This window comes from Mastigoproctus giganteus, chromosome 5, assembly GCF_048544385.1.
Source record: "Mastigoproctus giganteus isolate SK-2022 chromosome 5, ASM4854438v1, whole genome shotgun sequence".
Classification (NCBI taxonomy): Eukaryota; Metazoa; Arthropoda; class Arachnida; order Uropygi; family Thelyphonidae; genus Mastigoproctus; species Mastigoproctus giganteus.
In genome coordinates this window covers 24,884,421-24,902,145 of record NC_143579.1, presented here as the reverse complement: position 1 = coordinate 24,902,145, position 17,725 = coordinate 24,884,421, and the positions used below count along the sequence as shown (strand labels likewise).

At 36.2% G+C, this 17,725-nt stretch overlaps 1 protein-coding gene across 2 annotated transcripts in view; it reads right to left on the bottom strand.

The window, feature by feature from the left end:
* LOC150085247 (transducin-like enhancer protein 4) overlaps positions 1-16,294 on the bottom strand; it is a 328,990-nt gene extending 312,696 nt beyond the window's left edge. For both annotated transcript variants that reach the window (XM_090373931.1, XM_090373932.1), the window contains exon 1: positions 15,555-16,294. In XM_090373931.1, the coding sequence (XP_090230057.1) occupies positions 15,555-15,575 (21 nt within the window). In that variant the 5' untranslated portion in view covers positions 15,576-16,294. The remainder of the gene's footprint in view (positions 1-15,554) is intronic.
* Between the last annotated feature and the right edge of the window lie 1,431 nt (positions 16,295-17,725).

The following is a 17,725-nucleotide window of genomic DNA, read 5'->3' as shown; positions in this document are numbered from 1 at the left end:
ACAGTAGAGAAGGTACTGTTGCAATAAGATCTAAGAAAATTAGGTAGATGGGCTGAGAAATGGAAATTTCTGCAAATTGCAGCATCTGGAGACTAGGCACCTACAAGGTGATCTCATGGAGGTGTTTAAGGCTTTAAATGACAAGCAAAATTCAAAGCCTTAAGCATGAATTGAAAGTGAGAAAGGATGGTTGCAGGATAGATGTGAGGGAGTTTGCCTTTGGCCAACAGGTGGTTGATTGCTGGAACAAGCTAGCATCCATTGTTGTGGACAGTTTGAATAAATTCAAGGACCAACTAGAAAAACTACTAGAGGGGATGGATAGGTGAAATGGGACTTTTTTTTTGCTGATCCCATATAAGTTTCCTTTCTTGTATCACTTGTCACTATTAATACTAATATTGCCAGGTTTAAGAATATTGGGGTCCAAACAAAATTTAGAAAAGTCTGCAAAGTATTCCATATCTGAAAAATGTTGAAAAGTATGAATAATAAATGTAGCGTAATGTAAAACTAAAACTTATCATCCCTTTAAAAATGTTAAAATGGTATATGACAAACATGAATGGCATTAAAAATAATACTACCATTAAAATAAATTTATAATGCTCAGAGCAAATATAAATTCAATCCAATTCTCTCAACTGAGTACTGAAACATGAAGCTATCAAAAGAGATATGTAAACTATTAAAATATGACAAATTTTGATACATAAAACAATTCTATTTATTGAGAAAATACACAGGATAAATCAACATAAATGGACATAAACACATAATTCAACTTGCATAAAAATGCTATACTAATGATTTCTATATCCTAGAATGCTATTCAGTTCCTTCCACTTCAGGTGGTAGATGACTTTCATCAACCGATTTATTGGATGATTGTTTTCTGCAGCAGCATGTTCGAGAGGCAACCAGAGAAAGTAATACTCTTGATCTGGTTATCAGCAGTGATCATTCGTGTATTAAGAATTTGCAGATAAAGGAACCACTAGGTGGCAGTGATCACAGTGTGCTGAAGTGGGATTTACTCAAAGAGGTAACTACCGTCAGGGGTAAAGGAAAGGGTTTTTGCTTCCGTAAAGGGGAGTACAGTGGTCTCAGACAGTTTTTAAATTCTGTACAGTGGGATCAACTGACGATGTTACAAACAGTAAATTCTAAGTGGGAAGCATTCAAGGAATTAATCGTGGAAGCTACTAGACTTTTCATACCGATGAAGAAATATTGTTCAAGGTTTAGGCCTAAATGGTTATCAAATGAACTAATGAGACTCGTGACAGAGAAGAAAAATGCATGGGATGCATATAAATTATCAGGCGACGCAGAAGCCTGTAGCAGATATAAGCTAGTCTGTAATCAGGTCACAAAGGAGGTTCGGCAGGCAAAGGCGGATTACGAGAAATCTTTGGCAAAAGATGCTAAGAAAAACAGCAAGGATTTCTTTACTTATATAAACTCTAAAAGGAAGGGGCTGAATATGATTGGTCCACTTGACATCGATGGTTCGACTGTTGATGATCCTGCTCAGATAGCAAACAAACTGAATGAGTATTTTGCATCTACATTCACACGTGAGGAATCATTACAGTTTGAAAATGGAAGAAGGTTATCAAATTGTAGCAGTGTGCTTAATGATTTTGTAATAACTGAGAGCAAAGTGGAGGAGAAATTGTTGAAGTTAAACATAAGAAAGGCACCTGGGGCGGATGGGATCTATCCAGTTATATTAAAGGAGGCGGCAAAGCAACTAAGCAAACCCTTAGCCATAATTATGAGAGCATCCTTGGATTCAGGGGAGGTTCCCACGGACTGGAGATGTGCAAATGTATCCCCAATTCACAAAGGAGGTTCGAAGGGTGACACGAATAATTACAGACCAGTTAGTTTAACTTCTGTTCCGGGTAAAATAATGGAGTCACTGGTTAAAGATGCATTGCAGGATCATCTAGACAAGACTGCAGCAATAATTCAGACACAGCATGGGTTTGTTAAGGGAAAGTCTTGTCTGACAAATTTGATTGGTTATTATGATGTGGTCACAAAGGAACTGGATGCAAAAAATAATTTTGATATCATATACTTGGATTTCAGGAAAGCTTTTGACACTGTTGCGCATGGAAGACTACTGTACAAATTGGAGCAGAATGGTATTAAGGGTAAGTTGCTACAATGGATAAAAGGATGGTTAAGTGGGAGAAGACAGAGGGTGGTAATCAATGGGTGCTGCTCTTCGTGGACTAATGTTATTAGTGGAGTCCCACAGGGTTCGGTGTTGGGTCCACTGTTGTTTTGTATATTTATCAATGATATTGATGAAGGTATATCAGGCTTAATGTCGAAGTTTGCAGATGACACGAAGGTTGGCAGGGTTGTTAATGACAGTAATGGCAGTGTGCTACTGCAACAGGATCTAGATAATTTGGGCAGATGGGCTAAGAAGTGGCAACTGAAGTTTAACCTTGACAAATGCAAAGTATTGCATATGGGTAGAAGTAACCCCAGAGAAACGTACCAACTGTGTGGTACTACACTTAAGGTGGTAGAAAATGAAAAAGACCTGGGAGTAATTGTGCAGTCAGATATGAAGTTTTCTGAGCAATGTAGACAGGCTGCTAGGGCAGGTCATGGGGTTTTGTCAATGATATATAGGAATTTTGCTAGCAGGGAAAAGGAGGTGATTGTCCCTCTGTATAAGGCAATGGTCAGGCCACGCCTTGAGTACTGCGTACAGGTCTGGAGGCCTCATTTTAGGAAGGATGTAGATTTGCTTGAGCGTGTACAGAGAAGAGCAACACGATTGGTGAGGGGAATGAAGGGATCCTCTTACCAAGAGAGGCTTAAGTTCTGCAAATTGCAGTGGCTGGAGACTAGGCACCTGCGCGGTGATCTGATTGAGGTCTATAAGGCCTTGAATGGGTTGAGCACGCTGAATTCTGATGGGATCCTCCCACTTGTTCAGAATACGAACCTACGGGGACATAAGTTCAAATTAAGAAAGGATAGATGTAGAATAGATGTGCGGAAATTTGCCTTTAGCCAGCGGGTGGTTAATTGCTGGAACAAACTTCCATCTGTCGTTGTGGAAGTTGATAGGTTAAATAAATTTAAGGAGGAACTGGACAGGCAATTGGAGGGTATGGTGTGATTTTTTTTTTTTTTTTTTTTTGGCTGATGCTGCATAAGCTCCTACACTTGCTTTCTTGCATCAAGTGCCACTACTACTACTACTACTACCGGTGAAATACCACCACTTTGCTTATTGGAGGCTTGAATTGAAGTGGTGAAACCCATGTTTAGTCTCTAGAGCAAAGTTTCCGGCATCCCCCTCCCCCCATACTTCTCCTTCAACCCATGCACAGTACTAAGTACTATAGGTTTTGATACCTTTCGTGCTTGGGATTTTCATAAAAAAAAAAAAAAAAAAGTCAGATTCCCCAAAGAAATCTCCTATTTAGTATATGTAAACAATTTATCAATAGTCTTAGCTGCCTTTGTAGAAATCTAAATGATTCAGGTTATATAAGAATTGTGATGAAATTCTATTGCTGCTATTCAACAAACTCCATGAATAGCACACGAAACATCAAAATATGGTATGCTGCATCTGATAACTGTACTAAGCACAGTACTATTTCACTAACAAATATCATTATAGTATAGTCCCTGACCTCAAATTAAATAAGATGCTGCAGTTTATCCAATGTCTTCCAAAAAACCAACTGTAATAGGTACCAAGATAGCATTAATCCATATATGATCCACCATCCTTCAATCTCATGATAGAATCATATCAATGAAGGACATTGGTCCATATAAGTTTTGTGAAACTTTAAAATGAATTGCTCCATTATATCAATATGTCCCAGAAGGACTAGTCATAAATATCAATTTTATTTATTACTTGCAGATTTTCTCCACCCTAACCTCCTCTACACACACTGAAGTTTAAGTCAATTTCAAAATTTTTTTTATTATTTTCTGCAAACCATAGCAAAATGAAATTAACAGCTAAAAACTGTTCATCACTTCTCTGGGAGTAATATAGCTATCACTTAGCATTTAAATATACAATGGCAAATCTAATGAAAACTTTTTTTTTTTTTTTACTAATCACCAGTACTTTAGTTTAAAAATATTCTCTGACACAGCTTAGGAATTTATCCAATCTGCACACCAGATTTTTTTATACATGTACACAAGTCTTTTTTGGCTGCTATTAGACCCACTCTTTGACAGCTTTCACTTCAACAACCATATGAAACCAATATCCTGCAAGATTACTCTTCACTATGGATGGAAGGTGTTCAATCACTTCCCAGTGTAGTTTCAGGGTGACTGCCACAGTGTACTGAACTGCATGTATTCATGCATTGTTGTATAACAAAATGAAACTATCAAACATCTGGGTTTCCTGTTTTTAATGGAACATTGCAAATAAACTTTGAGGACTTGTGTGTAATGTTGAGTTGACTGTTTCACCTTTGAACATAAAATGAAACAACACAAGAAGTCTCTCTGAGTCAAACAACAGCAAGAGCATAACCTTCCCACTGCTTTCAAAATTTTCATATTTTTTTGGCTGTAGCAGGTCGATTAACAATATTTCCACTCTACACTGCACAGTTGTTCTCTGGTTCAAAGTACCTGCACCCCATTTCCTCCAATCATTATGCAATCCAAGAAGTTGCTTCATTCCACTTAATATTATGGTAGGTGCACAGACAATTCTATTTGCACATGCTTCTGTTTTCATCCACTTCAAGTTGTATGATGACATAGGCATACCTGCAACTGATATCCAGCTACATAGCTACAACTGTTGTGCACTGATCTGCTATGATGGCATTATCTCCCAAAACATTTTATTCTGTGCCAGCAAGTAAGCTTATGGGTGAGGGTCACCTTCCAGAGTTCCTTCTTTTGTGGTAATGATTTGCCCTTTCATATGTTTATGGCCATGAAATATACATCTTTTTCCACATGACAGTGAATTTATGCTGGAGAGTATCTCTCCAGCATAAAATGTTCTAAATAATAATGCACTACACCAGCTTGGATACATCCATAACTGTGAATACACCTTGTCTCTGCTGCCACACATCACTCAGTAATTGATTACTAGAATAAATTCAGTAATTCATTCCCAGTGTTGTGGAAGTGGCTAGTTTAAATAAACTTAAAAAAGATTTAGAAAATTCATTGGCAGGAATGGGCAAAACAAAGTCAGCAATTTATTTTTATTTTATTTATTTATTTTTTTGCTGGTATTGGCAACATGTGAGGAAGTAAAACTTTCTCACATGTTGCCAATGTTAATCCTCCCTATGTATGCAGGGCAGCCAACAATGCCTTATTGTTTGGTAGTAACATTCATACCAATATCTAAATTCATTACATTAAATACTCATTAAATTTAAATGAAGCACCATTGTAGTGCACAATGTAATTTTAGGTAATCAAATTTAAACAATTTCCATTTGACTCATCCTCATTTCAATGCGCCCCCCTCCTAATAATAGGACACTTCTTGTGTTTACAGTAATCAAATCCATAGTACTAATTACAACTACTGAGCATCATTGACAGAATTTATGCCTAGACAATGAGATTACTGATAAGTGAAGATAACAGGTCATTACATCATTTTTAAATTAAAAAAAAAAAAAAAAAGTCTCAAATTAGTGTTTTGACCATTAATTAGTTTAAATTTTTTCCCTGGGCCTTTTTGTAGGGACCCATATACAGATATTTTGTGTAAGGTCCATTGAATGGATGTTTTTTTCCTAGGCCCACAAATTTATAAGTATGCCCCTATTTAGTACACTGTTCTTGTTCTATAATATGTGTCAGCTGGAATTTAAAAAAAAAAAAAAAAAAAAAGTAATTGTCCAACCATTTATTTGCCATTTCTCACAAAATACAAACTAAGCTTGTCATTTATCATGCAATTTCTCAAAAGAATTCATAAATCTTTTGTTCATAAAATTTTTTTAAATTAAATTTTTTAATTCATAAATTGTTTTTCACATTTCAATGTATTGGTATATGCATTCTTAACAGAAGTTTTAATTAAGCAAATTAAAAGCATGGCCACATTGATTTATAATACAGGTGATTAATTAAATGGTATTATGTTCATGAAAAGTCTTTTGTTACAGCGAAAATAATTTTCACAATGACTTGCATTACATAATTTTAGATGTGTCCTCACATAAAATATTTATTATTCAAAGATGCAAGACAATGATAAAAGAAGGATAAAAAAATGATTAAGCATATTTAATATACAACTTTTAAATTCATGAAAAATGTTAATATATACTGTAATGTTGCAAAAGGTACGGCATTAACTGAGCATTATGTGTAGGCTATAACAAAGAAACTAATGGTCCTCTTTCAGCATGAATATTATGAAGTAAAACAAAAATAAATCTTTTTTTCTCTGTAAGTACACAAAACTTTGTACCTGTGTCTGGGAGAGTAGACAGTTTTAAAAATTAAGTCAGCAATTAAATGCAGCAGTACCACACATTTAATTGTGCCATAAAGAAAACAAGCATCCTCTGCCACACATGGTAAACAAGTATATACAATAAATGTCTGATATACATATTAGAAACTATACTAGGGGTCAAAGCAATATTTATACAAACAAGGGTTCTTGCACAAGATCTCTGATCTTGAAAAGATATGCCAAGAACAGCAATGTTTTGAATGAACAGGAGGCTACTGCCAATGCAACACAAACTTAAATAGCTTTAAGGGATGTGTCAAGAGGATGTAAACAGTACTTGAGCATTTAATCTAAACTGTGTTTATAACAATTTCAGGAGAGTTATCAATAAAATGAGTGAGTTAGAATTCCTGGCTGGGAAAACTGACATAATGGGAACTTGGTGTCACCTAGAAACAGTAGACAATGAATTTCACTATGAGATGTACAATTACAATGTATTTAGGAAGGATAGGCAGGAAAGTGGAAGGCAGGGTTGGGAATCATGATATTTGTCAGAAATAGCCTGTGCATAACAAGGGCATTCTTGGATTTGGAACTAACATATGCCAGCTTTCAGGCTGTATAGTGCGAGATAGAATTAGCATTAGTAGAGACATGTGACACAAGAAAGCAGATAATAGGATGTGCAGGAAAAATGAGGGGGTTGTATGCTACAGACCAAAAGAAGAAGAGCATGATTTGTCCATTCTATCTACATATATAAGCTCTAATCTATAACAGACAAAATCAGTCCCCCACACCCTCTGTTGGGAGAGTGAACATGGAATGCTAAGGTTGATGACAAGTGAAGTCTCAGTTGTTAAAGGAGAAAAGGTTTACTTTTAGGAAAGGGGACCGTGAAAGCCAGTGCTGTAACTAGAAAAGTGGGCCCCCTTATTATATATGACATATGCTTCCTGTTAGTCCCTGGCTTCCTCCCATGATGGATATAATGCATCTTTTCCTTTGTTATTTATGGGCCATGGTACAATCAATAAAGATTTATTTAAAAGAGCAAAATATGGGGAAAAGATTGACACATACATAAACACAAAGAAAAGGCAAATCAGATTTTCCATTATAGGTAAAGAGAAGTCATTTATATCCAGCTGATGTAGCCAGGAGTGCTGGGGGCTGCTGAAGGCCTGGAGCTTGTGTAGGGGCCCTGAAATTGGAGTCCAGGCCTTCCTACTGGGAAGGGTTGGCTGGCCTGGTGAGGCTGTTTGCTCAAGAGCCCATGCTGGTTCTCAGCATCCCTGTAAATCTGTGATATTTAAATTACTGTGGATTGTTTACTTGAAAGCATTTGAGCTTAAAGGCAACTAAGAAACCTGATCCAGACTACATATACTAAGTTTTTTTTTTTTTAATGGAAGCAGCAAGGGAATGCACCAAACCATTAAGGTCAATCACAAGGACTTCAATAGACTTACGGATGATTCCCTTGGATTGGAAAAGTGGCAACGTGTCACCAATTCACAAAGGATGTAGTAGTAGTAGTGGCATGTGATGCAAGAAAGCAAATGTATGAGCTTATGCAGCATCAGCCAAAAAAAAAAAAAAAAAAAATCACGCCATTCCAAATGCCTGTCCAGTTCCTCCTTAAATTTATTCAACCTATCAGCTTCCACAACAACAGATGGAAGTTTGTTCCAGCAATTAACCACCCGCTGGCTAAAGGCAAATTTCCGCACATCTAATCTACATCTGTCTTTTCTTAATTTGAATTTATGCCCCCTTAGGTTCGTAATCTGAACAAGTGGAAGGATCCCATCAGAATTCAGCGTGCTGAACCCATTCAAGGCCTTATACACCTCAATCAGATCACCGCGCAAGTGCCTAGTCTCCAGCCACTGCAATTTGCAGAACTTAAGCCTCTTGATAAGAGGATCCCTTCATTCCCCTCACCAATCTTGTTGCCCTTCTCTGTACAAGCTCAAGTAAATCTACATCCTTCCTAAAATGAGGCCTCCAGACCTGTACGCAGTACTCAAGGTGTGGCCTGACCATTGCCTTATACAGAGGGATAATCACCTCCTTTTCCCTGCTAGCAAAATTCCTATATATCATTGATAAAACCCCATGACCTAAGAATGACACATAACTACAACTTCGGTGATAGGGAAAATTGAAGCAATGATTAAGAAAACAATATCTAGTTAAAAAGGGTTTTCTTAAGACGGCCCCATTTTTTTTTTGTTTTAATAAGGGTTGTAAAAGTAAAAAAATCTTGTTCTAACCAACTTTAAAAACTATTATGACAGCATCATTCATAAGCTGAATGCAGGAAACATAATTAACAAATGCTTATTTGAACCAGATTGTGATATATTATGTGAAGTTTCATGCAAATATATGCCTGTATAAGAGTGGATCCACAATCTGAATTTTGAAGGGGAGGTTAACAACACAGGAAAATTATTCTACAGTACTTGTAGATAATGATGTGCTTTGAAGCAATCTTAGGGAGTAATTATTCAAGTAATACCCACTTCTCTGTTCTGTCCTTATACTTGTGTCTGACAGAGTGGCCAGTTTTGACATAGAAAACACTGTCGTAATTTCATCAGAACTGACAAATGGGTAAACCTGGTTCTGAGTGATATTATCCTAATTATATCATTATGGTGATATCAAAATACATTTATGTTACGCCTTCCCCAAAGAAAAATTCAACTGGATCTGACAGTGGTCACATGGCAGACCCTGCCAAGATGGCCTTAAGTGGTTAAAAGTTGATATAATCATGTGGACGTTATATGATAATATAAAGTTGAATATGAAGTTAATATAAAGTTTATGTTTTATGACAATGTTGGGATACACTTGACTTCTGAGTAAATCCCTTAATTAAAGGAAAGCCTTCACAATCTGAAAAGCCTATTAGATATTGAAAACGCCTTCAAAATCTAATAGGCTTATTCAGATTTCGGTTTATTACTTCCTTATAAAGATGCGGCTTCACTGCATGAAGTAATAATAATACTTCATTAGATGACCAAAACTTCATTCAAAATCAAAGCTAATAGTTCACAATAGCCTTGCATGCCAAAAATAAGCTGAAACAAAAATGTAAGTTTTCACATGCCATAGCAAAAATCTGGTTGGTTGGTTGGTTATTAGGAGTTATGGCGAATCAGCTTCTAAGGCTATTGTGCACCGCAAAAAATTGACTTAGGTCTTTATTATTATAATAAAAAAAGGTAACAATACTTGAAAGATTCCAATAAGATTTTTTGCTCACTACATTATTATGTGCACAGCTATATGTATGGTTTCACCAATAAATGCACCCAATACTTTTTTTTTTTTTTTTGTATGGCCATTTTCCATGGCTGATCCAGGAGTCTGAGTAAACTGGAGCAAGTACTGCATATCTTATATCAATTTCCAATTACTGTCAATATCATCTGGACACTGGGTAGGGTCCTTGAAATCCAAGTTCAGGTCCAGTTCCCCTCCCCAACCAGGTAAAGTGGGCTGCCCCTAGAAATATATCATTACCATTATGCTGTGCCTTTCCCATAAAAAAAATCCAACTGGACCTGACAGTGGTCACATGCCAGTATATTTTCTATCTGTTCACCCCTCCCAATACACGTACAATTGTTTGCCATCACAGCTATGGAGAATGCTCATCAAGAGAGCATTATTTTGACTATGGACATATAAGAGACAAGCACATCGTAACCTACTTTCCATTCATCACGCAAACTAGCCAAAATTTATAAAACCTTTCAGACTACATTTTACAATCCCAAATAGGGTCCACTGTCCCAAATTAGTCACGTGGCACCTGGGTGCCAATCACAATTTGGCACCCTACTTCAAAATTCTCCTCCTCAAAATTCCATTCATAAATAGAATAAACGAATGTGTCCTGCACAATTTCCTAGAAAGGTAATGTGAACGGTGTTTTCGGGAAATTTTTTAACCAAGAAAGTACAGTCATGTAAAAAAAGCTGGAGTCCATCTGGATCTCATGAAACTATTGAAGGGTTAATTTATATAGTAAAATTTAGAGTAGCCAAGCATTATGCACACATCAAAAGTTCAGTAACATGTTCATATTCAGAAAAATGACATATTTAAAATTTTCTTCTGTATGTATGCTTCAGGTTTTCAGGTGCCCCTTGAACGTTGGTGCACAGGTGCAGTGCACCCCTGTGCAAGTACAATTATGCCACAAGCAATGGGTCAGATTCACAATGTTCTACTGATCTGGTGCCATGGCTTGGAAGATCTGTTTATCCATATGAACAACTAGAATTAAAACATTAAATTCAAACTTGAAACTGAAAATAATGGCTGCCTCTCATTTATACTACATTCCACAGCAAATTCATAAATCAACAGCTTACTGAATTTTAAATCCAACCATATGCACAGTACGAAAGCAATCATACTAAAAGGCTTGACCTTAACCGGGAAAGGCTCCGAGGTCTTACAAAGGATCAGACTTAGAAACAAATTTGCTACAGTACAATCAAGAGCATACTTCCACAGAATCTTTATCCAAAGCATCTCATAGACCACATCATTACCAACACCAAAAAACACTTTGATGAGTCCCCACTATAGTCTTGCAAAACCAAACCAAATATATCATTCGTAACTGGATAACAATTACTTAGCCTGAGCTGCCAAGAAATACAACGTTGACACTTATTCCACAGGCCAGAAGAACCTAAAACAGCTTATCATTTACTACATACAATCAGGATACAAACATAGTGTCCCAGTAGCTACAAGGTAGATTGCAAGTGTGGCTGACATACTTTTGGGCAGATGTATAGAACATGGAAGAAAAAAAAGGAATGACACCAAAAGAGCATACAATGGAAACATGTCTAAAGTTTCAAAATAGCAGTTTCCTGGATGCAGCATACTGATTTAAACTGGAAGAACCACACATATACTCTCTGTGAACAGATATAACAAGTGCCGACAGTGTAACAAAGTCTTTTATAAGGTCCCTTCTCCATTTTTTTTTTTTAAATGAAACCCCCCAAACATGAAAGGTATTGGAAGTTATTAAGTACTTAGTACTGTGTATGGGTTGACAGTTGAGAAGATGAAAGAAGATACTTGTTGATATAAGACTAATTAGGTAGATTAATTTAGTAGTCAATAGAAATCAAGGATCCATCAATGTAAAATTAAAATGGATTAACATTTTAAAGGAAACAAATTAACCTACACACAGCTAACACACTCCAGAAATTTTCACTTAATCGCAGTTTGTAAGCCACACCACCAGAAATGCCACTACCTCTCGGAGTGGTTAAAGACAAACCTAAGGTTGAGAGAGGAAAGTCGTCATAACCTTGTTCATGAAACATCTTAGATCTGCCAATGAGAGGCAAAAGAGTTCACCAGATAATCTGGGTCTCAGCAACAAAGGCTTTTCCCAGACTAAGATAAGAAGATAGCATTCCCTTCACAGACACCAGTGACTTCAGAGTTCCCCTTTTGTCAAAGTTAAAATGTTACAGCACTGTATTAGTTTGTTTTTTTCTTTACTTATTTTAACAATTAACCTGATGTAGAATTTTCTGAATACTGTAATTGTGCAGATAATACTAAACCCACTAGTTTAATCTAACGAATGCAGTGTTCATTATTTAATTCAAACATTATCTTCAAGATGCCATACAAATGATATATAATCAGCAATAACTTTGAATACACAATTACGTAAAACCTCGATCATATTAGATTTCTATTATACACATATTTTCAAAAATAACTATGGTATTTTTTCCTTTGTTTAAACTTCCAGCATAAACACAAATTATGTTAATAAAACTGTATACTGATCTATTAATTGCAAACCCTTCTTTCTTATTTCAGTCCTGCAAAAAAGGGAATGGATCTAAATTGATGATCCTGCCTTATTATTTTTCACTGTTATTGTAAAGAAACTATGCATACCAAATACACAGTATCCAATTAACAAACTGTGATGAAAACAGCCCTCCCCGCCAAGGCCAACGTCAGGAACTTTTTACTGTGTAGGGAAATTAAAAAGTAGAATACAGTATATAATTTAAGCAAGTCAACGAATAACTTACAATTTTGAAAAGACTTCATTTTGCTGGCACCATAGTTACTGGTTATCAAAATTCTTATTGTCATATTAACTTTATTTGCAAGCATTTACCTCTTTTGACAGACAATTTGATACTCTTCTTGGCATTTAATCCACTGATAAGGTTTGAGACTAGTCTTTTTCCATGCCACCTAACAGAGCAATTTCTAAATCGTTATTGTAAAATAATGATGATTTAGAATAATTTTTAAAATATCGCACGCAAGTTCTTTAAAAAAATTATTCACTTTTACCTTATAATATACAAAATTCCATATTAACATAAAGCACGATGCAATAAATGTGACCAGCATTTGTTCTCAAGGCAGCCATTAGTGACATTTGCCCATATTTTGGGTCTAGTATCAAACACCTGTACAAACATATTTGTTTACAAAGTACATGTCTTAGGTGTTACTGTGCAAAATAAAGCAATTTCAAATCAGGTAAAATTCAGCCGTGCACTGTCAAGTAGATGTTACAGCCCGCTGACTACAAAGGTGGGGAAGCAACGGATTTTCCCTAGCAAACAAACTGAATTTAAGTCAAAAGAAAAAACAAAATAATTATTACCACCTTTTTTTTTTTTGTCCTCAGAATTCTCACCACCATACAAAAATTTTCTTCTTCCTCAATTTATTCTGCTTAATTCTATTCTTGGAACCACTTCCTTTGCATGTATTTCCTGAAAATTACAAATCAACAGAAATGCAAGTCCAATATCAATCGTATCTTCTGTATTTCCAGACTTCAACCCATACATATTGAACCTGAACTATTAGTTCGAATATCTTTTGTGTTTGGAGTAACAAAAAGAGATATCGAGACTAATTTTTCAGTAAAATAAAAATATGGAGAATACTCACAACCTTGCATATGTTATTCTCGATTATTATGATTAATGGCTAATAAAGGTGCACTGAATTTCTCCAATTCATAATAGCTTCTTCATAAAAAAATTCTCTCCGTTCCTTTACTATTAAAATACAGTAATATTATTAGCTTGAATCTCCATTCTATTCTTTATTTGAATTAATCAATATTCTGTTCGTTTTACGCCCTTTTTATAAGGAAAAAGTCACGCACCAAAATAAATCCCTCAATGACAACCTTATTTGTCCCCCGCCCTTCTTTTCTTGTTTTCAAATATTCGGTTCGCAATTAGGAAATAAATAAATAAAACCATTTTAGAAGGTCGTAAAGCTATAGCATAATAGTTGTAAATGGAAAAAGTGCAATTATATTTCTATATAATAAGGAGTTGAGCAATTTATTACGCTATACTACTTGAAGGCTAATGTGGTGTCAGGCTTCTGACAGTCAATACAGCTGCAATATGATCAGGGAGAGGGAGTGACTCAACAAAGCGTCATTCGTTCAGCCAAACCAAATATTGGACTTAAGCATGTTCCTCGATGGTACGTGTGTCCCTATTCATGCAGCCTAGCCCATAATTGGAACCATCTCGTTCGTTGTCGGCACATGGCACTAGGGTTTAGTGCACGCCACGTAAAACTGACGCTGCATACATTCACGTCCTTTCGCTAAGGGCAAGGGTAAAGGATGATTCGAATAATATTGGAATAAACTATAGAGGAAACTTGATTTGAACATCAGCATAATTTTCCGCGCTCGGTTTCCTTCGATGATAGAGAAACCTGCAGCAAACCAATTTAGATAAGCACTCGCATTTGGGTAATAGCCTCCTTTCTTCCTCATACGTTAAAAGGTTATGTGGTGGTAGCCTTTCTCCCTTTTATAAGGGAGCAGATATTATGCTGTGCTTGGCTGACAAAATATTTGCTGGGCCGACTGCACGCTGTAATTTCAGACTATCCACGTGCACGAGGAAACCAAACACGTAATTTTATTAACAGGAATGCCGCCTTCGTAATTGGTAATTCAACAAAGTATCGACTTTGTTTTGCATGTCTTCTTGGAATTATATAAGAAGACCAAAATATCCTCCAACTCCCACAACAAAAAAGAAACTTGTGTTATCATTCACTCTAGCATCTAACACGTGTTTCTCACTCACTGCTACACCACGGGGGTAGTATAAACAATTTACAAATGGAAGAATCCCGATTAAATTACAGCTTATATTTTATTGTTCGGCACCGAATATGTATTTTATCTTTTGGTTCACCAAACACAGTTGAGTCAAAAATAAAATTCAAAAAAAGTAAGGCGCTCTACTCAAACGATCTGTCATATTTGACAACGATGAATGAAAACAAAGCATAAAAAATATTACTCTGTTAAATAATTTGATTCTTTCATTACAGAAAGCCAGCTTACACCTATTATAAATTTTAAAACAAATTAAAACTCTGCTTAATTCCACAGAATTCCTATGGAGAGAGAGAGAGAGAGAGACAAAGTAAACAGGTTATTCACCTGTGCGAAATATTTCAAGCAGAAAAACATGAAATGAAGAATATATACTAACAAATTATGGGATAGTTTGTATACACTAATAAACTATAGAAAATACCAAAAATTATCATAAATTACACGCTTGGTTTATGTACGATATGTCTGTCTGTCACAAATAGTAATTCAAACAAATTAGGCCTAGTCCATTGAACACCTAGCTTTCTATACGCTGCCAAGTTTTAATTAAGACAAAAAAATAAGATTAATTCTAATTATGGAATCAATATTAATTTTAGTGGCAGATCTCAAATTAATTCGTATTAACAACATTTAATAATAATTAAAGAGATCATGCGCACAAGTGCGTTTAGCTTAAATTCCAATTGCATGACGATAAATCAATACAAGAAATTGTCAGAAATACTTTTACTATTTTATTGATAAATCAATATACGTTCTGTTTTCGAAAAACTTAGCATATAAATATCTAGGAAAACACTTAGCACTCTATTAAAGTGCACTTTAATATATATAAAAAATTAAATAAATGTTACCGCCACAGAGGGCTGATGAACTTACAGGATGACGAGATGGATACATCTTGAATCATCAAAATCAATAGGACATGTGTAATAAAATCCGAACAAAGAGGCACAGAATGAGGAATATGCTATACACAGACTTAAGGAACTGCTATTCCTTTTTTTTTTTTTTTTTTTCTCTTCGATAATACAAGTGGTATTTTCTTTCTGCAAAACAGCACTATTAGGGAGAACAAAGGCAAGCCACAGATTCCACGATGAGCTTACGTTCCTGTCACTACAGTAGGCTTTGTAAGCGAATGCTGGGAACACAAGACGGTGTGGTTTGGCGTGACGCGATGTAGAGTTGGCGGGCCAATGACAATGGTTTGCTATTTGCCCGTGGGCCGAAAACAGCGTTAGCTGGCTATCGTTTACACGACCGGTAATCAAGCACGGACGTCCTTGACGTGCGTTTGTGGTCACAATGTCAGTGCACAGAGATCCAAAGGGCGTTGATACTGTACGCGATCCATTCCCACTTCCTTGCTAATCCATAACGTGCAGCTTCGGATCGTCCGTCGGCCAAGCAGATCGCTCCTTCAATACAATTCAAGCAACGCTACGACTGGTAACTTCCAAGTAGTACTTCCGTCGGCTTTTTCCAGCACACAAATATCTTTCTCGAGAGAACTAGCAGTAGCGCCGTGAGCCGTAACCTGCAGCGAGTGCAAAGCGAAAGCAGGGAGACAACTCATACACGCGGTTCGACAAGAACGATTGCGGATATGCTCTCGCCAAATACGGCACGGTCAGATTGGCTTAATCAACAAACATGACTGTTCCCAGTCGTCACCTAAGCGTACCACGTGGTACGTTCAGAGAAACATCTGACGTCAAGTTAAAGGAGGCCAATAATGAAAGAGAACGTGTTGGCTCCTCCTACGTACGCTTCTGGCGTAGATTTATCAGTATCCTGACAGATTCATGTCAAAACCACGTGGGGCCGGCTAGAGCTATAGTCCTGGCTGTTAATGTGATTCAAACACTTGACGAGGGAGCAGCCATGCGATCATCCCCGAGAGCAAGATAATTATACAGAGCTTGATGTTGCTTTTGATGAGCACTTGAGCGTGTAGTGTCGATGTTGAACAAATGTTCGGAGGCTTGCCTGCGAAGTTGCGTTTTTCAGGTGGGCGGTCTTCTCGCGTTCCACTGTCTTAAACAGATGGATTTATTTAACTTGGGCCCATTCGGCAGTCCATTGTAAATATAAGAAACTACGTGCGGTAGACTCTGAAGTCGGTTTTTCATATGACCATAAACAATAAAAAGAAGCAAAAAATAATGGACGCGAGAATAATACTCATTCCAAAAGGGCAGCTATTTCAAAAACTGGGTCTGTCTGGAATGAAATTCCAAGAAAATGAACGAGACAAGATAAGATATACAGTCACAAAGAAATACAATATTTTTTTATAGGTGTGCATGTTGGTGGGGTGTTTTAGTCGGACTGTGTACCATTTGTATTACTATAATTTAGGGGAATTAAATAATATTTAATATCTGTCAAAATAATACGGTGATGAAACTGGGAGCGGACTTGTAAATATAATGCAGCTATTACGAAATGCGTACAAAAACTAACTGAATTCCTGGAACGCGCTATTAATAACCAAAAATTCTTTGTTTTATTCTTTTCCACTTAGTCATTATACATATAAAGGTTTGGCGATGATCCATAGTAAACCTTCTAAAGGGATAATACATTTTACAACCACTAAGTTTATCTTTTTCAAACAATATTTTATTTACAATGAAATTCCCTTTTTCGAGAAATTTGCATATCTTTCTGGGCTAAATCTTGAGCCATTCATAAAAAAAATTGATTTAAAACTTCATTTGTTTCAATTCAAATACTAATTATCATGTCAAATATGACTACAGTATAGTTTTGGCACCGTTCACAAACAAAACAGTGTCTATTTTATGCAACAATAATTCACAGATGTTAAATATATATATATATATATCTTCTGCTCGTTTTGAACGCTGCCCATTTTTTGACAGTTTTAAGTATGAAATTTGTAACGTATTTATGGAAATTTCTCGTCGTACTTTTTCCTTTATTCGTTTATGTAATGCTAATCTCACTGCGTAAAATAATATCCATATCTACCCCATAAGAAGAGCGAAGCAGTTGATCTTCGCTCGTTCGGATGGTTCTTC